This window comes from Tympanuchus pallidicinctus, unplaced genomic scaffold, assembly GCF_026119805.1.
Source record: "Tympanuchus pallidicinctus isolate F22 unplaced genomic scaffold, pur_lepc_1.0 scaffold3, whole genome shotgun sequence".
NCBI classification, from domain to species: domain Eukaryota; kingdom Metazoa; phylum Chordata; class Aves; order Galliformes; family Phasianidae; genus Tympanuchus; species Tympanuchus pallidicinctus.
The window spans coordinates 85102080-85123974 of record NW_026294747.1 but is presented as its reverse complement, the minus strand read 5'-3'; the positions used below and the strand labels follow the sequence as shown (position 1 = coordinate 85123974).

Below are 21895 nucleotides of genomic sequence, written 5' to 3'. Positions count from 1 at the left end.
CAGTCTTTTCAGGTGGATTTATGGTGAGTGCTTCCTTACACCTGTATAATAATAAAGGTACAGATGAGAGATAAGAACAGATTTTCCTGCAGTAATTCTGATAATGTGAAATTATGTAAAGACAGTGGCCAGGGTAACTTTCACAACAAACAGAGTTCACTTGTAACTCCATCTGCCTCTAAGCTGAACGTTCCTGAAAAGCTGGAGGACTGCAGTCCTGTCTGGAAATTGTCTCACATTTCCATTCTCTGGGGGAGGCCACCAATGGTGGAATTCTGTGTGCTCTGTTGAAATTCAGTTCTTGTTTGTTCTTGTAAAAAGGCATAACACGTTACTTCATTTTATTTCCAGTTCTTTCCCCGCTGTCAATTACTAACCGTGTCCTTTTGCTAAAGCATAACCAATACACACATCTTTTTAGATGTGCTTTCTTGAACAACTGAATTCTATTTTCACAGCACACTGTAAACCACCCTGTAAAAATGGAGGCACATGCTTGGCCAGAAATCTCTGTACCTGCCCCTATGGTTTTGTAGGACCAAGATGTGATACAAGTAAGTAAAAAATCATAAGCAAAAAATACAGAAAATTCTTCCTGTTCTTTGGGAACAAAGCAAGTTATAATTTAAATATCTGATGTACTCCTCTAGTGAAATTGTGCCTAATTTCCAGTATTAATATCTGGGAAAGGACTGAAAAATGGATGAAGGATTTTCTGTAACATATTTTTCTTCCCTCTTTGATTGATGGATGGTAGTGATTTGCAACAGGCACTGTGAAAATGGTGGTGAATGTCTCCCTCCAGACATCTGCCAGTGTAGATCTGGATGGTACGGACCAACGTGCAGTACAGGTAACAGGGGACTCCTACAGTTCTACTACATTCCTGGGAGGCCTCTCATAATCTGAAATTTGTAACCATGTTACTCAGACAGCAGCACTGGGTGGCTGCTTAATGCTGGGGTGCCCCCACACCCCTTCTTGTTTCTGCATGCTAGTTCTGATGCCAAGTAGCAGTTCTATAATATAGATCTCAAATTTTTGGATAGAGATTTTAAGTGAATGGCATAATCTGAACTCATGCGAGGCATTTAATCACAATCCTTGCAACAGAAGTAGATATTTTATGGGTTTTATTTTGTTGTCATGGTTCTCACTTTTCTTCACCGTTTGTGCAGCGATGTGTGACCCTGTATGTCTCAATGGTGGCTCCTGTACTAAGCCAGGTGTATGCCTCTGTCCACATGGATTTTATGGAACCCAATGTCAGAATGGTAATCTTTTTTTTTTTCTTTCTCTTCCTGTTGTTATGAGGTAATCAGTAAGAAAGCATTGTTAAGCTTCAGAGAAGTAGTGTACAAACATATATATGTAAAGCTTTTATGGCTGATTCAGTCAATGCTCAAGAAGAGATACTAAAAATTCACATTCTCTCTTGCACTCAACTCTTGAGCAGTGTTCAGCCACTTGACCAGCTGCTTTATATATTATATAGTCTGGTCACTTTTATACACATACACATATACACTGCCAACCTTGACATATTCTTATCTTATTCTGTATTTGGTACTGATGTAGTAAATCCACTAATATGACTTTTAATAGACAGGCTTGGTAGTTTATATCAATGCTTGGCACTATCAGGATTTTAGTGTTGCACTAATTTCCTGGAAGCATGTTGCAAACAAAAAGCAAACAGCAGCCATTCTCCTTTATATCTTTTAGCTGTCTGCAGGCCGCCTTGCAAGAATGGTGGCCACTGTATGAGAAACAACATTTGTACTTGTCCTGATGGTTATACAGGCAGAAGATGTGAAAAAAGTAAGCTAGTGTTAAAATCCTTCCAGAATATGAAAGTAATTAATAAATTGCTCTGTAAACCATTAAAAAGTATTTAACAGCAAATGTTTCTTAATTTAAGGTGTCTGTGAGCCAAGGTGCATGAATGGAGGAAGGTGTGTAGGGCCCAATATTTGCTCTTGTCCTTCAGGTTGGAGTGGAAAAAAATGTAACACACGTAAGTATCATGCAGTTAACAGGAGAACCATGCTCTAAAAGTAATGTATGGCTAAAGGACAGCTCTGACAACAGATAATATGAAGTTATTGCCAAAGAACTCCTAAATATACACACATTGACAAATAGTGATCTGTAACTTGGCAGTAAAATGTAGAATGAGGAACTAATACTATGCAGCTCAGGCTAAATTGTGAGACCAAAATATCCTTTTAATTGTTGAATGACATATACTTCTGTTTCTTTCTCCACTCTTGTCTAAACAAGATGCATCTGTATTTTTGAATACATACAGCTGCAAAGAACTGGGAAAGTGAACAGAAAGAATTTCAGTTTGTACTATAGGACATAAAAAAAAGATATCACAGAAAAAGATCTACACTGAAACATTGGAAAGCTGTGGAAACAGTGGGAAATGATTGGAATAGAAAATGCAATAGGCATAAATCCTCTAGGAAAGATAAAAATAGGACTGTGATGGAAGCACAGCTGTGGATTGTGCTGTATCTTGATGAAGTTATAGATGGCATGTAAATAAAATGTGGCAGCTTGGATAAAGGCACAGTTTGTGTGAAAATCAGCATGAGTATGGATGGTAGAAATACAGTAGATAAAACGTGTCTGTCATATCAGCACACCTGAGGCTCAGATACTGATACAGACAACGAGGTCTCTTATGGCATGGATGAAAAACAGTTCTCCCTATGTTATTTTCTGTAATTATTGGAAAGGCATACTGAAAAAAAAAAAAAATAAAAAAAAAAAAAATCACCCATATTTACAAGGATTGGATATTTTTGGACTCTATGGAAAAGAGATTTCATAATCATAAAATCTGTTAACCAATGAGAAATAGCAGTGTTTTAGAGAAAGATTTAATAAACAGAATGTGCAGAAAAGTGGAAATAGAAAATACTTTAAGATCAAATATTCACGAGTTGATTCTCTGTGAGTTAAGGCTACATAACAGACAGAAAGATCTTTCCCTGAGGTTTGGATTTTGGAAAGGTAAACTTGGAAAAAAAACAACAAAACGGTGTAGTGGCATTGACTTAATATTTCAGGCTTTTGTAGCTGACTGTGTTGTATCAGAAATCTCAATGCATACACTGAGTGCAGGCCTTTTTGTTTCTTGTTCTGTCTAATATTCTGTTGATCTTAGGGTTTTAGTGAAGAAGATGTGACTATTTTGTGTAGAAAGCAGTCAACAATTAGTGAGCATCCTCAAATGTAAATAAAAAATAATCACTTGAGATATAACTGAACCTTGTGATGATGATTTTTGTGCAGCAGTCTGTCTTCAGGAATGTAAGAATGGTGGAGAGTGCATTGGACCCAGTACGTGTCATTGTCCTCCGCAGTGGGAAGGAATCCAGTGTCAAACACGTAAGAATGATGTGGTCTACAATGTAAACTTTTTATTTCTGCACAGTTTAGAATGCTTCAGAAATGCACAATACCTGCAAATCCTGTCCTTTGGCTTATTTTAACAGAAATCTGTGTTAAAGGCAGGACAGAGTACAGATTTCTGTGCACATTCTGAAACTCTCTAGAATAAAAAGATAGTCACGGACCACGCATGCAAATGGATATGTGATATGCTGCTGCAGTAGCCCGGAGAGATCATTGCTATGTACTGCTTTTAAACACACCTTACTCGTGTCCCTCTCTCTATCTCATTTATTCCTTTATTATTATATATAGTCAGCATGTTCCCGTATTATGTCTGCATCTTTGTATATGGAGATGGGGTTGGCAAGAGTATTGTTGGTTCCACAGAACTGTGAAGCTTCCTTCACTGAATTGTTAGATAACTAAAGCCACGTATCCCTGTCTCTTGATCTAGCTGTGTGCAATCAGAAGTGCCTGTTTGGAGGCAAGTGTGTGTCACCTAATGTGTGCTCCTGCCGTCTTGGTTATACTGGAGTCCTCTGTGGGAAGAAAGTTCAGGTAACTGTAGTGTCAAGGTGCCGTTATAGCTGTGGCAATTTGGAAGCCATTATTTAGTCCACCTGTCCAGAAAAGCAGCACAAAATACACCAGGAGTGTTTTGTCTTACTTCTTCATTTCAGTCTCCAGTGAGGGAAAGGTCCTAAAAATCCTGACTTATTCTATTATTTTAGTCATTCCAGTACTTCTGACAATTTTTCCCAACACCTGAAGTAAATTTCCTTTGTTTTTAATTAAGTTGTTTCTTTTCCTAGTGGAGCCATTTTGGAAATGACTTCAACTATAACTCTTTTCTAAAGCACAGCCATTTTGGGAAGGAGTATCCCACTGTTGATTTTCTCAGCTGGTGTCAGGTCAAGCCCTAATATTTTTTTATCTACCTACCTGTCTACACAGTCATTCAGTGTATCCTCCTTTCATGCAAACATTTATTGTTGCCAAGTGTAACTTCGGGCATAGACTTATTTTTTGCATGGTAGTGAACAACGACCATTTCTTTGCTTTGTCAGATTCCTTTGTTTGGGCACTGACTATTTTTTCCAAAAGTTATTTAATTAAGTGTTATTACAACTGTTTTGGGACTTCTGAAGTAGAAAGCATTCCACATCTGTCTGCATCATCTATGATTTTCCTTTTAATTCCAGCAGATTTTAATACTTTTATGATGCAGAATTCACTTTGAAGAGCTGGAACATACCTAATTTTTGCACTGCTTGCTGGTACTATTCCTCTGCATTCATCTTTAATTACATGCCACTGTTCATGCTTGCACTGTTTTCTTTTAGAAACTATTCAGCTCTTCGGTCTCCTGCAACAACCAAAACAATGTAATTTCCTATTTTTTTTCTTTTTAGTACTTTGCCAGAGTCTTTTAATGTAAAATCTATACTGTGACTTCTAGCAATGCAAGTATTTTTTAGTGAGAAGCAGTTTAGGTACAGGGAAAACAGCAACAGATTTTTACTTTCATCCAAGCATTGATTTCTCCCAGCTCATATCCTTTTTTTTTCTTTTTTTTTTTCTTTCTTTATCATGTACAATATACAATGCCATTAACATCTCTGGTTAGATGTCAGATAATTTGCCAAAGGAGTAAATATGTGTAAGAAATCAGAACAGTAAATGACTGCTCCTATGTGCCTTGAAAATATAAAGCTATACATCATGATCACTGTAAAGATAAAACTGTAATGTTTGTGGCATGGATTTCCAAAACACATCATAACAAATGAAATAATTTAGACTTAAGTATTCGCATAAATACATCCTTCAAAGCATCAGCATTTTTTTCTTACTCCATAAAATACATTGCTGATCAGTCGGGCAGTGCTATACCTCTCACTGACAAAATGGGCACATTTTCTTTCTCAAATAAACGAGCGAGCTTTATGCACAACCAGAACTTTATGTTGTATTTCCCCATGTCAGGAAAGCAGAAATTCTTTAAAATTGTTTCTTAAAAAAGTCCATCTATTATATTTACTTATTTTTCCTTCCAAGGTACAAAGACATCGTAATTGAAGAAAGGAAGTATATCAATTAAATGCTGCATGGATCTGTGACACTTGAAAATAGCAAGAAATTTGAAGGCATTCCCAGATCTAATTTAAATGAGGAAAATATTCAGAGTATTTAAAAAAAAATCATGTTAGTTGTGAATTTTTGAAAAGCTTCAGTACAGCAAACTTGTAGTCATTGTAACATGTGTGTTTCTACAATTCTCAGCTACCTCAGAGCCTCTGAATCTTCACCAGATGGAGAGATCTCATGCATCATGCAAACCCAGAATTCCGCAGTCTGTTAATGTAGTCAACTATACTGTGTGTGAGCAAGATTGCAATATCTGCTGAGCACCTCTATGAAAGTAGATGGCACACAATCATTTGGGAATTGTACATTCTGTTTTTAAACATTGTTCATATATGTATTATTTGGAAGCATATAGAAGGAAGAGCACAGGTTTTTTTGTTTGTTTGTTTCTTTTTAACTTTGTTTTCTTTTGTGTAGTAGTGAGGAAGGAGGGGCAGCCTAAAACAAGACTTCAGTAGTAGTGCAGGCAGGGCCATATGGCTCATTAACAGTCAACCAGCAGCAGACTACTTCCAGTTTATCTGTGGCAGGCCTTTGTATCCAGCAGCCAGACTCTGACTCTTCTTCATTATTTACACTCACATGTGTGCATGTGATTACAGAATGACTGCTGTGTCTGTAAGACTCTTTCATGCTCCTATTTTGAAACAGCATTTGGAAAGGTGAGAAAATAATGTTTCTTAGAGAAATGTGACAGTGTTTGACCCAGAGAGATCTTGTGCTGAACCTTAAAATAAGAGCTGGTAACAGTGGGAGTTTGCTGCACATCATGACATCTGTTTACATCTTCTCAGAAAGTATTTGCAAGCAATCCATATGGGTGCTTTTTCCTTTACCTATTGCTCCAACCAATTGTTATCACCAACCAGCAGCAAGACAGTTTTGGAACAAATGAAATTCCAGTTTATTCTACGCTTCCTTCTTCCTTCTGCCTCTCCTTCAGCAAATGAGTTCTGGTAATAAAACTCCCTTTCAGCTCAGCATGTGAATTTACCATTTGGGGCTGTGAGTTGTTTTTCTTACAAAAAAAAAATAAACCTCATTATTTTTAATCTCATGAATCATATCCCATTTAAATGCACTAATTCTGAATAGAAAGAAAATCCTGTTCCTCTTGCTATTTTCTGCCACTATGGGACGCCAACTGCCACTCATGGTTGTAAGAGCTCTCTGAGCTTACATTTCTCACCTTTCCATAGCCCTCTTAATCCATTCTGCAAAGTAAATTAGCATTTTCAGAGCTCAGCACCATTTCAGAATGATAATTTCTAAGTGCCTGGTGCGTATTTCAAAAACGTTTTCAGTCTTCCACTTGCACTGTAAGTTTCAGTGGCTCCATGGCTTTTATTTTTAATCCAGTGTCCAGGTGGCTGGGAACTGTTCTATTATTTAAAACCTGCTTCACTTGAACTGTTTCCTTTCTCACAGCTCACAAAGATCTCTATGAACAAAACCTGACTAGCTATTGGAACTGATGCCTCAAGCTGAAGACTTGAATACACAGTATTTTCTAAATGTGGGCATGCTGATATTGCATAAGCTCATTTTGTAACAGCTCCCACTCCATGCATCATTTAGCTACAGAGGTGGTGCTCTCAACGATGAGGTGCCAGGAACAGCGTTTTGGTTAACGGCTGTGCAACCTTCTGTTCACAAAACTGTACCAATACAAATGCCCTTCTAGGATTTCAGGCTGAATAAAGGGTTCTAATTAATAACTTCTAGTATTTCCCACTGACTTTCCTTGTTGCTAAAGGCAGAAATAACTTCTTTTACGTCTTCCAAATGCAAGCTGAGTGAAGAAAAGCACATCCAGACTTTTGCTACATTAGTAAAAAGCTTGGTGCCAATCTATGCTGTGTTCCTTTAAGCACACAGAGCAGGAAAATTACTAGTACAGGCGTAAGGACGCATACTTCAAAATTTCCCTGTTATTACAGTCCGTTATACATGAAATAGTATTTACTGAATGTAACTAGAAAGCATATTGAAACAATGCAGTAATGCTGCTCAGTTTTACAGAAACTTAGTCAGCAGAAGTTGCATAGTTTACATACACTGGTTTAAAAAAAAAAAATAAAATCTAAACTTACATAGCACAGTCACAAGGTAGGCCAAAAAGAGTTTGGGGGCTTGGAATGGGGGGATGACAGGGTCTGCTGCAGGGTAACTAGTGCCAAGCTGAAATCTCTTACGCTGATTCTTAGCACATTGGAAAGGCTGCATTAATAGGAAAAGGTTTTCATGTAAGTAAATCACTGTTATAGTGTACATACAAAGTTTTTCCATCAGATGAACAGCATCAGATGTCAGTTGGCAGAGAAAATGTGGAGCAGCAGAAGGTAAACTGAGTCAATATGGCGTACAAGAATATTGTTCACTGAATTTTGTTGCATGATTTCCTTATATACTGAAGGTAACTATGTATGTCTGCTAACTCTACCAAAATTGCTCTGCAGGCAGGAGAAGTTCCTTTCCTAATAGCACATTAAACATTGCCCATGATCTTTAAAATGCTGTTTAATGAGTTTTTTTGTAGGAAGTAGTCACTTATATCACAGAAGAAACTACAGTCCTTGCAAGGACTTACCTTCCTACATCTATGTTCATATTACTCAAGATTTCAAAATTAAAAAAATAAAATGAAGTGGGTCACATTTGAAAGTTTCACTCTTTTTACAGGCATTAATATTATTATAGCTGAGGACAGAAAGTGAGTTTGCATTTCCACCTAACAAAAGCAAACCCTTGAAGAATAACCAATGCAAATGGTAGTATATGAGTATAATAGCTTTACCTTCTTGTCAAATAGAATATCTATTGCCCAAATGAGAAAATCCAATGTTTAAATTCTCAGTTAAGCCTTACCACCAGGGTACACATACAGAATCATGTAGGTTAGAAGAGGTTTTCAATGACTGAAGAGATTTATGCTGTTTCTCTTCTAAGAAGGCAGCACGTGGCATAGTTGCGTTAATTTATTCAACTTCTCATCACAGCTCAGTTTAGAAAAAAAATATTTGATTGCAGTGAACCAAGTAACTCCATTCTTGGTACAACCACTGATTGTGGAATATAAAATTTAGATGGTAAATTATACATTACATAAGAAACAAAGCCTTCCACGTGTACCTTTAAAATGACAGAATAATAGAAATACAACCAACGCACCTTCCTTACAACTTTCTCAGTCATTTTAATAAGAATCAAAACATCCATACAAGGTGGTATGCTTAGCTCTACTAAAAAAATAACTTTTTCAGTATGCAAAATTACCTTTTCATTGGAAGATACATCTAGCCCCCAAAACAGCATGCTGTAACTGGCAAGCATGTTCAGCCTTCCAGTGAGTGGAAGGGAATGGAGAAACAAACAAAAGAGAATAAACACTGATAGCTCTTTAAGTAGATTTATGTGCAACTCTGGAAACAATCATTTGGATCTCATTTATAATACAACATGATTATGCTCGACTTTGAAATAACGAGGACATTTACTAAAAATATTGTGCAGATTTAAGTGGATTTTCTTAAAAACAGGAAAAAAAAAAACAACACAGCAAACTCTTCAGCCAGTAGATGGTGCTGCATCCAAGCCGTTTCTAAAATATGCCATCACTTCTGACGTGTTCATCAAATTACTGCTTTATCCATTTTAACTATTTCTAAAAAGGTAACTATTTAAATTAGCAGTTGTTCTCCCCTGCTCAGACACACCTACTACAGGTCTGCTTCATAGGCCTTTGTGGTATATGCCTATAATACATCTCTTAGGTTCTAATTACTACTCTCACGTTTGGCTTCTCTACTGATAGTCAGGCTTTCCAAGAACAATGCTGAGATATCTTTACATTTACATATTTCTACTCACTTTCTCTGAAATCGTGGGGCTGATGCCATTTATTTCTTTCATTCACTGCCCTGCAACTAGCATTTCATTTAAGGTATTCAGCTTCACTTCTGAATGACTAAATTTTTGCTTGATTATCATAGCAAGCTGTGATGCAGACACAGAATTTCACTGTCATAAAACCTCTTCAAGTAGTATTGATGAAGTCATCTTGTTCCATCTGTGAAAACCACTTTTTTTTTTTTTTAAACCAGCATGTCTGAAACATCCAGTGCATCACAGTAAAAGCACCAAAACATACATTCCTCTTGTTCTGTCCCACGTTCACGGCAGCAAATCATCCATAAGAAAAGCTTCTAGCAGGTTTCAAGTGAACTAGTTACAACAGTCTCTGAAGCAAGGGTGGAGAAAGGCTTCTCAACTACACAGAGCAGCAACTACTTCATAAAAGAAAATAGCAGCCTTATAAATATACCATTTAATGTCTTCCATCTGTCTTCACTATGCTTTCTTTCTGTTCTAGACAAGTTTGGTAAACATGAATGCCCCATTTCTTTTATTTCCAGTCAATGTTTGTCAGTTTGTTATCCCTGGAAAAATGCAGCCTTCATTTTCCCTTGGACAGGGATACCATGTTTGGCCTGGTTCAACTTGCGTGTTTTGGCAAAGCTTTCCTGTGCTGTAGCTTTCAAGAAATAGGACAGACAAAACACAGCACAGTGGTTGTTGAAGTCTCAATCAGATCTGCAATCTTATCTGAAGGCTGCAAAACCCAAATGAGGCCAAAATGCCCAGGAGGGAAGCCTCAGCATCCTCTGTGCAGGTGATGTGCAGCAAGAAGGGCTCATCCTCACTGCAGGCCAATAGATCCCCATTATGTTGCTCCTGCAGACACAATCTTGAACATGAATCATCAATGCCTGCATCTCTGTAAGGAAGATAAAGACTCCCCCTATCTTACTCGGATAAGGAAAAGAAATAAATTGGAAGCAGAGAAATGATCAGATACTACAGTTGTAAGAGTGGTCAAGATAAGGACTCTTTTAGGCTATTAGCATGGATTAAGCTTTTAGAAGGTAACAGTGGAACTGTCTTAATGTGTACTTTTTTTTTTTTTTTTTTTAAAATAAAGCTTAACTGATGAAGATCAAATCTGACTGTGGTGAGGGGCGGGAAGTATACACAAATCAATAATCAGGATTTTGATAAGACGCCTTGCAGTTTGCATCTTTCTGAAACATCAGCAAACTTCATGCTTCTTTTTCAACTGTGTCATCTTAACAAAAGTAAGTTATACTTGCACTAACAACCCCTTCTTATAGTCTGAATTAAGGAGGTTTTGTTTCATGTGCTTTTTGAAAAAGCACATTGCTAATAAAACACCACAAATCCAGTCTGAAAAATAAATAATCAAATAGAAGAGCACACATCCGATCTGAAGTATTTTATTTGAAGAGTAAGTTTTACTTCAAGTTCAGCTCTATCAACCACGACATAATAGCTCTGCTTACGAAGAAAAGTGAGAACAGCAGAAAAACATATACTACACATACAGTAGAGTGCATCATACACTACACACAGTTGGATATTTTTAACAGCTTTATTACTATCAGCAATACTTCTCTTTCCATAGAGAAATGAATTTACTCAGAATACTAAAGACAAAAAGCTACCTGACTTCAACTAATTACCACTTAAGTTCCTCCCTATCTCTTCCCTCAGATTTTATCTCTGCATGAAGAGTTACAAGAAATTACAGCTTATCTTTGCTGAAGCTGTTTCATTCCTTTCTTTTCTTTGTGCACTGTAGACCAGAGTAGGGCAGTCGACATCTGCACACATTCGGAGCTATGCATTTTCCTCCATGTTGACAAGGTAGTTTACATACAGCTGAAATGAGATACCAGACACACAATACATCTTCTGCACAACACATGATCATTTTTCTTCGTCTTACTGTGCTAACACAATTGTTCCCTGGTGGACCATGTTGGGACAGCATAAATAAAAGCACAATGGAAGAACCAAAAAGCAATGCTTCTCAATTTATAGCATCATGGCCTTCACTGGAATACAGCCACAGTGCATCTAGTCTTATTTGTGCTCCATTCCCCTTTTGAAATACCATCATTTCTGTTGTTCTTTAAAGTTCAGACTGTCTTTTAGATGGATGTCTCCATGAGAGTGAGGGAATGTAAAACTATAACATGATGGAAAGCGCAGCAGTAACAGCAGAGTAGCAAAGTCCTGGGCTGCAGCAAGTGAGGACAAGCTCAAATGAAGCAGCCATGGATACAAAAACAAAGAAAAGAAGGAAAAAAAAAAAAATCTGCTTACCCTTGGAAGGCATCACGTACACAAAGATCTCCAGTGAGAGATACTTTTGCCTCCACTGCCAACCCTTAAATGAGGTCTGGGGTGGATCCAGGCTCCACCCCACCAGTTACTTAGATGCATGCATCAGAGCCCTCCTGGGATGGCCCTGCCTTCACACCAGGTGCTCAATCACTAGTTCAAGCCCTGATTTAGCATTTCCCCTACAGGGAGCAATAAAAATTTCTTCTGAAACTTCTTCAGGGCAGTTTTTGGATCCACAGATCCACACGCAAACAGTTTCTATGTACTAGGTACTGCTTACACATTGCCATCCTTCCTTAGGAGGAGTGGAGGACCAGAAAGGCAATGGTCAACTAAGCAGGCACAGCCATAAGCGCACCCTCTTGTCATACAGCAGCCAAGATAACACACAAGAGGGCTGCAATTTTCTTATAAGCACCTTTGCTAAGAGAAGTCAAATAGGAAAAAGATCTAGTTAATTCAGGCACGGTTGTTATTTTGATATTCAGAACCTGAGTACTTCTACCATTATTGCTGGTGCAGGGAGTGGAAGCAGGCATTCTGCAATTTCTACGTCCCATACTTACCTTTTAACATCACCCTCTATCTCAATACACTGTTGAATACAAAGAATAAGCATTTTCCCAATCAAATGGGAACATTTGTTTGTTATTGTTTGTTGGACAACATACATATTGCAGAAGAGCTAATACTAGCAAATTTGGACTCCTTGAATCACACAAATATTACATATGCAGGAGGATTTAAACCAGAGACCTTGCACCTACCATATCCAGGTCAAAAGCAACATTTAAGTGAGTTATCTCTCAGCATCCCAGAAAGCAAACAAAAAGCTCTCCTTTTTTCAGCCTCAGGACTATTACCTTTGGCATCAGGGCAGCACTGTTACAGGCACACAGGGCCATGCAGCTCTGAGCAGATTTTATAACCTTCATTTGCTTTTGTGAATCAAAATTTTCTGAAAGTACTTGCTCAGTAGAAATTTTGAGTACAGAAAACTTTCTCTTGCTTTTTTAAAAACACCTAGAGCTGATTCTCCCAATTTATCTTCAAAGTGAAAAGCAAGTTTCAGTTCTCCACATCTGTAAAATTTACTGAAGTTTCTAAACAATATCAATAGTAATAGCATTTCTATAATGGCTGTTTTTTGGTTCTTTAGACTGGAACCTCAGTTTACAGTAAATATTTCAGAAATACAGTGTATTCAAAGTAATGAATTTGGCAACAAATGAGATTTGAATTTGAAGTCACTTGAAGTGAAAAAGTTATGTTTTTCTGACCAAGCTAAAAAGCTATCTATTCCTGACACATATACATAAGATCCCCAGTATGCAGAAGAACTTCTCATTTACTGTTCTAAGACACTTCTAGCAGCTTTGTTAGGCACTGAAGATTTGAACACTGTACTGTATAAATCAAACAAGTAGAGAAGGGATACAAGAAAAATGTCAGAAGTTATTTACCTAAGTGACATGCTCCACCGACCCATCCAGCTGGACAGCTACAAATCCCAGGAGCCACACAAGCTCCATTATTCCGGCAACCTTGAGGGCAAATTGCTAGAAGAAAAGAATGGGAAAGAGAACAGGATTTATAAAACTGATATAAAAGAATCCTGACAGAATGAAATATTCAGAATGATACAAATCAAAATGGCAAAATACATTTTATTCCAGGTCAGATGCTCAACTAGTATTACTCCAAAGGTATTTCCAGGACCAAGGCAACAAAAAAAAAAAAAAAAATTTAATTTAAAAAAAGGAAAAAGAAAATATACATATACAAAGTATTTAAGTTTAAATGTTAACATATACACACTTCAATGTGGAATAACTTGACAGTATTTTTTCTGAATACATACCAGTAATGCAGGTTCTTTGATTCTGTCATAATGTAGTGACACTTCCATAGTTATTAGCCTCTTAATCCTTTTAAAATGTTTTTGTTACTGCTGTTACATTTTTATTGATATGTCCTGAGACAAAAAAAACCCTTGAAACTACTTCAGTGATCTATCCGGCAAATTTTGTTTTTACTACTTGAGTCTCATTAGGCTGCCATCAGGACTTACAGTGTTTAGGGACTGTCAGCACTTCAATCAGCTGTGGTAGAGATGAAGCAGTACTCACCTTCCTGGCACCTTGATCCTGTCCAGCCAGAAGCACAAAGGCACTTCACAACCCCATTGACAGAGATGCATTCCCCGCCATTTTGACAGCCTCCTTCACAGCTTACTGCAGAGAAACAGCATGCACAGTACATTCAGGAGCAGCACAGGTAACTGAGTAATTATCTGTACGTCAATTACTTATTTCATCACATCTGTAACGACTACAAGTTTGAGTATTCACTGCAAGGCACATCATCAGGATTAGCAAGGGTGACAGAACCATGTCAGCACATGCCAACTCAAAATGTAGTTAAAATTAAGCATGAGTTTGTTGACCTTTTAAGAGTACTGAGGGTGCTAACAAACATGATTATCATGGTGCCACAACTGCCCCCCCGCCCCCCCCCCAAAAAAAACAAACAAACAAACAAAACAAACAACTGTAAACCAATAGCTAAGTAGCTACATCACAGCAACTACTGACGTGTTCTTATCAATCTAGCCAAATCAGAGCTGATAAGTCAGTAATATGTGGTCTAGGATTCAGGTATTTAATTTTCTGCCAGTTCCTACATATAACAAGAGGAAGAAGAAGGGGATTATTACTTTGACAAATTAAACTATGACTACACTCCAGTCAAGTGGAGCTTTACTAAAGGCCAACTACGTAAGCCTCCTCATTTCAGAATTGCTCTACATATCAAAGCCCTGAAGGCTTAATTAAGCATTATTTATGCCAGACATATGATTAATATCAACTATGGGCTGCAATATTGCCTCTGAAACATGGCATAATTGCTGTTCTGTACAATCAAATGCATCTTTTCACAAGAATGAATGTAAATATATACAACTTTTTCACTTTAAGGAAAAGAAACAACTATCCTTCATTTTAACAATGAACAGTCTGAATGTCTGCTCAATACTTCACACTTAAGTTTAAATCTTTCTTCTACCACAAGTTATGAGCATGAATTCAGCTAACAGATTTCTGGTACAAATGCTGAACTGCAAGGGCAACGAATCAACTCCAGTATAACCAGAAAAGCTCTTCAGAGCCTGTTTCATGTTCCTCTATCATACAGTATAAGTTGCTGTTTTTAATAACACATTGCACTTCACAGCAAGTTTGCACAGGCTATCAGCCATCATATTTCATCACATCCTTTGCCTCACAGCGAGACCACCAGAAATGTAGTACATTTGCTCAGGTAGAGATCCAAATCTAGCCTATAGCATGAGCACAAACTAAATCCATATTCTACTTTCTCTGTTTAAGAACCTATCATCTTCCTTCTGATTCAGATTACTCTGAAAAGGTGAAGTTCTCCCTGCTACACAGATCCCACCAACCTACACTTTCAGTAGGCTTTTAAGAAATAAAAAAGAGTATTTGAAGTCTTTTGCTAGAAAATGAACTCGACCATGTTCCAGTTTACCTCATCACTTCGGTACTGCTAAGTCCACTCAAAACGAAAGGTTATTTCTCAGTGCATTACACAGTAATGCGTCACAAAGTAGTGTCTCCTGATGAAGATTATATTAACAATTTTTATATCAATGCATTATCAGCGGCATTTGCATTGCCGTTCAATCTCATTAATATCCCAGAGCTATAGTTTGAGGTTCTGCAAATGTAGATATTATCCTGCTAGGTATGCTCAGGTCAAACTCTCTTCATAAAATACACCAAATCCTACAGACAACCCAACATGATTTCAGAGCTGCAAAATCTAGTCAAGTTCCTTCTCAAGTCTCCAAGAGGTTACACTCCATGTAAACTCTTGTAGCTATTTCACATTAGAAAGGATAAAGCAAATGCCCACAGGATAAATATCAAGAATAAACAGAGACTCCAGCAAGGTGCTTCCAGCTGCTCTGAACATGGTTGGAAGGAACGCTCATCAAGTCCTTAGCAACAGCCCAACTAATCTGGAGGTTGGACTCAATGATTTTTAGAGGTCCCTTCCAACCTATACAATTCTATGATTCCATAATTTAACAGTGCCTCTTCACCGAGAACTGATGGTAAGTTTCTAAGAGTCACAGGTTTTTTTGCTGAAAGAAAAACAATGATTTCTTCTTCACTTTCTGGAATATCTTGCTTACTACACTGGTTTCCCCTCAAACTGTTTCAAGATCACTTCCCCCTTTATCCTAGAATTCAAGAATTATCATCAATAGTCTTATAAGTTCCTAACTTAGCAACATTTCCTGGATTGCCCTTTCCAACCCATGCATATACTAGGCTTCACAAAACCATAAAAATTGGTCCTTATAACTCCTCACTATCACTATCACTTTATATCTCCCACTATCACCCAGACCTTGCTATGTGTATCTCTAGCAGCTTGCCCTCAATACTGCCATCTTACAGATGCTACACCAGTTTCAGCTACCTAACACATTAATATCCATCTATTCAAACCACCTGATTATTCAGGAAGTCTGCTATATCACTGAACAGAATTTAAATCATTTAATATCACATAACACATCAACACTGTATTTGCAGGAGTCAAAATTATCTCAAATTCTCCCAATAAATTTCCGTACAGATACTGCATACCATTATCAAGCACACAGACCCTCTAGTTCAGGCATGTCCCACTCACGTGGCCCAGCCCACCCTGCAGCCACCCCGTGCCCCACATGCCATTGTGGCAGTGGCTCTTCCCTGTCGAGTGGCCCAGCCCAGGCACACAGTCACTGCTCAGCAACAGCCAAACACCGCTGTGTGATTGGCACTGTCTGGGCTGAAAGGGGAACATGGGGAGGGTGCTCTGCAGTGCCAGCTCAAGTTATGGCAAATAATTCTATGCAGTTTGATACATTAGCTAAACACAGTCCTGTAAAGAGCAAAAAATATGCAATCATGCTTTCTGTTTTGATAAAGGAATTTGAGAATAGGGTTTAAGATTGTTGTTAAGATCATCAATTTTTTGTTATATTCCAACTCTATTTTCAGTCAACATAACTACATTACCTGCAATTTTTCAAATGGAGTATACTGACATGCAATCAGATATCTGACTCAAAAATATGATCATTTTTTATTTAATTTTTTTTTCATGAGACCTTTATAAGATCTCTCTTACCAGAAGGAAATATCCCTCGCTTCACAATATTCATGTCATCATTTTTTGGCAGTACGTAGGTTTGTGAACAACTGTTTCAAGGATGAAGCACAATAAGAGTAAAATTCCATCAAAAATCTCTGACAAACGCCTTGAGAACTCACTAAGAATTGCAGCCACTGCCACTGAGCCAGACTGATGCATTAGTTTCACAAAAACAAGGTCAAATATCTCACTAGTTTTATGATTTTGTTGCTCTCTTTTTATGTTTTAATTAAAAAAAATGTAAAAAAAAATGGAATGTTTTTCTGCTGTTATACATTAGCTATATTACATATAAAGGCTGTTCCAAAAGTAATGTCTCCTCAAAAGTAATGTTTTATTATGCTGGCCTGTGACACCAGAAATGTCGTCTTGCTGATATGGCAGAAGAGGGTGAACCTTCCAGTGTTCCCTTAAATTTGTTGCCATGTGTCAGATGGCAGCAGAGGGCCAGTCTGACAAAACGGCATCTGACATGGAAGCGTGTATGAAGCAAAGGTGTGTCACTGAATTCTGTCATGTGAAAAAAAAAAAAATGGCATCTACTGACATTCATCAGCATTTGCTGAAGATTTATGGAGGCCAAACAGTGGATGTGAGCACAGTGAGGTGATGGGTGATGTTTCAGCAGTGGCAACAGGTGCTCATCTCCACTGGTGCAGATTTTTACAAGCACTGCATGCAAGCTTTTGTTCTTCAAAATGCAAAAATGCATAGCTAATGATGGTGACTGTGTAGCTGAGAATTTGCCCTATCAAATACTGTGATTGTGCTCTTTGAACCTACTGTAGTTTTCCTGAAAATAAATAGGAGGCATTATGTTCAGAGCAACCTATGTATTTTATATGTGACCTAAGACAATTCCTTCTCACTGAATGTGGTCCAGGCAAGCCAAAAGGCTGAACATCCATGCTTTGGCAACGCATTTTTTGACAGTAAAGTCAGAGGTCTAGGGAATTAAGGTCATTATTTCAAAGTGCATTACAGTCTGAATTTGAGAAGTCCCAAATGCATTTAATCTATTCTCAAACTTTGAGCCTTTCCATGCTAACACTTGTGTTTTACTCACCCTTATGACAGTATCTGCCCCCATAGCCAGGTGGACATCGGCATTTTCCAGGTCTCAGGCACTCCCCACCATTTTTGCATTTTGGATAACATGTTGCTATAAGAAAGATAACAAACGTAGGTGAAACTTACTGAAGCTAATGCTTAAATACATAAGAAACGTGCATTCTTTCAGTCACCAAATGCACAGTTTCTCTTCACATTTCCTAAGATACGTTTGCTCTGCCATCCCATGTTGCACAGGGTAACCCTGCACAGAAAGCATCATTCTGAAGCTCTTAAACACTCAAAACTAAAGAAAAATTTGCATTGTAGACAGAACAGAGAGAAGATGTGGTCGTATTAAAAAGTAAAAAGAATACAGCTTGACTGTGATAGAAGTTTTTGATAATTTAAGGCAAGAAATAGCAGGGGACAAACGAGGTGATAAGAAGAAATGTGCTTAAGCTCAATGTAGCAGAATTCAAGGGAAGTCCAGTCTGACTGCAAATAAATTACTCAGCACACAGCCCTCCTTTTACTAGTCCTAAATCATTCCTCAATCAGATCAGCTTTCTGAGAAAACATTTGTTTATTCACACTCAAATTCTAGGATCCTATGCGTTTCAGAGTCTCATCTGAATTAATTGCAGGTGCGAGATGAATTCTCACCAACACACTTCCTTATCCTTTGCCTGAATAAGTGAGAAGTCTGAAACAGCGGGAAGAAAAAAAGACAAGCGCTGAATAAAACCACTGCTTGGTGTCAGTGTGAGGGCAAAATCCAGTTGAGGAGTAGAGGATTTTTCATATTAATAACTGTAGAATGAGTACTTGCATACAAATAAAGGACACAGACATGTATGATAGAACCATTCAGCACTCAGCACTACATAGCTTTTTTATCAGATACTTAGTTGATTGGAAATATCACAGAGGAGCTCTCAATTTAAGGAAAATTCTATTTCTCTGTTATTTCATAGGTTTATTGTGTTTGTTTTTGTCCCCACAATTGGCAGCAGTATCAAAATATCACTGTGGAGTTGCATACAGACAGAAAGAGTGGCTCTGTCCTGAAGATCAAACAGTTAAATTTGGTATCACTAGTATGAAGAAAGCATAGCAAGTAGGAATCAGTGGTGTGAAACAGGAAAGAAACCAAGAGAATAGCAATGAGATCCTAAAAAGACAGTATTGTGTATTATGCAGTGCTGGGAATCTACACTATGCTTATTGACTAACTGTGACTATCTGGACATCCAAGTACTTAGATATATTTATAGGATAGAACTGAAGACTCTCCATAAGGCTTCAGAAAGCATTTCAACATAGGGCTACAGCTCTGATGAAAAGATACTATGCTGATATCCACAGTCTACAAACTGCACATCTTTTCCTTATGTTAGTTTTACCCTTTGCCAAAATATCTGCAACGGTTCTTTGCCTTCCCAGAACAAGCTTGACTCTATCTATAGGGAAGACCCTGATCTGCAGGTGCTCACCAGAATAAAAGTTATGCTAGAAGCACCTTAAGTATTCCACAATACCTGTGTCCAGAGATCCAAGGACAGCTCATAGGTGGAATCTCCACCAGAACTTCTACATACAGCCTTGCCTGTCTCTGCAATCCCACTTGGAGCAAGACAGCTAAGTAGTAAAAATCTTCTCTAAGCACCTCACTCAACCAGAGAGAATGAGCACTGTAAAAAGTGTAGCTCAATGTTTTTCCTCCGTTACACTCATGATATACAATTCCATGTCTAAAACTATTCTAAAACCTGCCCTAAGCAGACCAGTGTATATTAATTGGGTCCGTTCACCTTGCAATCAAAAATTTAAACAGTTTCAAGACCATCTATTTTAAAGATCAGACTTCTTTCCCCAAAATGTCCTTTTTTTTTTTTTTAATTTTTGTTTGTTTGTTTAAATGATGGAACAGATCTTCCCCTTTCTATCTGTATTCTCAAGAGCCAGTGAATGTAAAACACATCACCCTCTTATTTGCCCCTTTCAAGACCATGATATTCACTTTAAAAAAAAAAAGCACAACACACACAGTTAGATGCAGTTTGCTGCACCTGCCACACATCCCATTTCAAAGCTTGAAAAAAATTACATTTCAGACGAAGGCAAAGCAGCTTTTCCTGGTTACTGAGTTTTAGCCACAGAACTCTATAGTTAAACTTCTCAAGACATGGATCAGAACTCAGCCGTGTTGCGCACACCCACGGGAACAAGCTTTAAAACCTAACCCAGCTCCACACCTGCCAGCACAGCAGTGGGACATACCAGCGACTGTGGGCAGGTGACACCTGGGAAATGAGATTTTCCGAGCACAACGCAGTCTGAGTAAGCAAGGGATGCAGAGAGCAACCTGCCTTCTGCACACCTTTTTTGGCTTCTCCTTAATACGCATCTCACTAATCCCACCTAGAAACATCAGTTCACGTTCCTCACGTCTGGACGGCAGTCAAGCCTCAAAAAACACTTCTCCTTGCTCAGGGAAGTTTACACGTCCATAGAGAAAACGACAAAAAACAAGCCGATGCAGCAGCCTAGGGCTTTTAGGCAACTTTCACGTGGAAAACGTGACCTACCACAGTACCGCCGCACCACCTCTCGCGCGCCCTGCCCCTCACCCCTAGCCCCCCGCCCCGCCGTTACCGTGCTGGCAGAGCTCGCCCTCGTAGCCTTTGGAGCAGAGGCAGGTGCCGTTGCCGAGGCACAGCCCGCCGTGCAGGCAGCGCGGGCTGCAGGCCGCCACCGGGCCCCAGCTGAGGGGCCGGCCCGCCCCGCGGGAGTACTGCGGGTACTGGGCGCTGCCGCCCCGCATCCCGCACAGCACCAGCCACAGCCCCAGCAGCAGGCGGAGCCCCCCGCGGCCCCCGGCCCGCCGTGCCATGGCCGGGACGTTCCGCTCGGCTCCCGCTCTCTTCTCTTTCTCCCTTCGCTCATTCACGCTCCCGTCGTTTTTCTCCTTTCGGTGTTCCTCCACTCCTCCCCCTCCTCACCCTTTCACCCCCATTTTAGCGCCTCTCGCCATCAACCTCCCGCCTCTCCGCGGCCGCCCCCTGCCTCTCCACGTCAGGCTGAGCGCGAGGTGCGGGGCCGAGCCCTGGGTTACAAACCTCAGTTGCTCCGCTGCAGGCTTGCAGGCCTTTGTCCTGCCTTCTGCTAGCTGAGATTAAACCTCCCAGTTGTTAAGCAAAGAATTTCACTCACTGCTTGTAAATCTCAGGAGTCAGTACTGGGACCAGTGCTCTTTCATATCTTCATCAGTGACATTCACAGTGGGATTGAGTGCACCCTCAGCAAGTTTGCAGACGATTCCAAGCTGTGTGGTGTGGTCAACACTCAAGGGATAGAATGACATTCTGAGAGACCAGGACAGGCTCCAGCAGTGGGCCTAGGGGAACCTTATGAGATTCAACAAAGCCAAGAGCGAGGTCTTGCACCTGGGTTGCAGCAACCTTCACTATCACTACAAGCTGGGGGATGTAAGGACAGAGCACAGCCCTGCCGATAAGGAACTGAGGGTACTGGCAGATGGCAGCTGAACATGAGCCAGCAGTGTGCCCTCACAGCCCAGAAAGCCAATCCTGGGCTGACGGAGATTTGGACTGCATGACCTTTAAAGGTTCCCTTCCAACTTAAAAGATGCTGTGATTCTAACCTGGAAAAGCTAGTGCTACATGAAAAAAGAAACAACAACAACAACAACAAACAGAATAGGAGAAAGATAAACACAATATAAAGAGTTTAATGACTGAGCAGCTACTGGCTGGTTATTTAGCTGGACTAAGTTCTACGCAGTTCTGATGAGATCATTTTACCATGAAACTTAGAAGTGGACCAT

At 39.1% G+C, this 21895-nt stretch overlaps 2 protein-coding genes across 2 annotated transcripts in view; one reads left to right on the top strand and one right to left on the bottom strand.

Annotated features, from left to right (window-relative positions):
- Nucleotides 1–8209, top strand: part of VWDE (von Willebrand factor D and EGF domains) — a 41346-nt gene extending 33137 nt beyond the window's left edge. Inside the window, exons 23-30 of the mRNA XM_052692308.1 lie at nt 459–554; nt 758–853; nt 1179–1274; nt 1726–1821; nt 1922–2017; nt 3307–3402; nt 3863–3966; nt 5467–8209. Of these exons, the coding sequence (XP_052548268.1) occupies nt 459–554; nt 758–853; nt 1179–1274; nt 1726–1821; nt 1922–2017; nt 3307–3402; nt 3863–3966; nt 5467–5487 (701 nt within the window). The 3' untranslated portion in view covers nt 5488–8209. The remainder of the gene's footprint in view (nt 1–458; nt 555–757; nt 854–1178; nt 1275–1725; nt 1822–1921; nt 2018–3306; nt 3403–3862; nt 3967–5466) is intronic.
- Nucleotides 8210–10555: 2346 nt separating this feature from the next.
- On the bottom strand, nt 10556–21026 carry LOC128086601 (von Willebrand factor D and EGF domain-containing protein-like). Its single transcript, XM_052695410.1, has 5 exons — nt 20704–21026; nt 18062–18157; nt 13893–13997; nt 13227–13322; nt 10556–11295 (listed from the first exon to the last, which is right to left on the bottom strand). Exons 1-5 carry the CDS (start codon nt 20939–20941, stop codon nt 11186–11188), a joined length of 645 nt encoding a protein of 214 aa, XP_052551370.1. The 5' UTR covers nt 20942–21026; the 3' UTR covers nt 10556–11185.
- Nucleotides 21027–21895: the final 869 nt, after the last annotated feature.

Bases quoted from the DNA above. Each gene is read 5' to 3' on its own strand.
- LOC128086601 (XM_052695410.1), bottom strand. From the start codon at position 20,941: ATGGCACGGCGGGCCGGGGGCCGCGGGGGGCTCCGCCTGCTGCTGGGG. The intron at 18,158-20,703 runs GTAACGGCGGGG...TCTTTCTTATAG, and splicing joins GGGCGAGCTCTGCCAGCACG to CAACATGTTATCCAAAATGC. The intron at 11,296-13,226 runs GTAAATAACTTC...ATCTCATTTCAG, and splicing joins CGGTGGAGCATGTCACTTAG to CTGTATGTAAACTACCTTGT.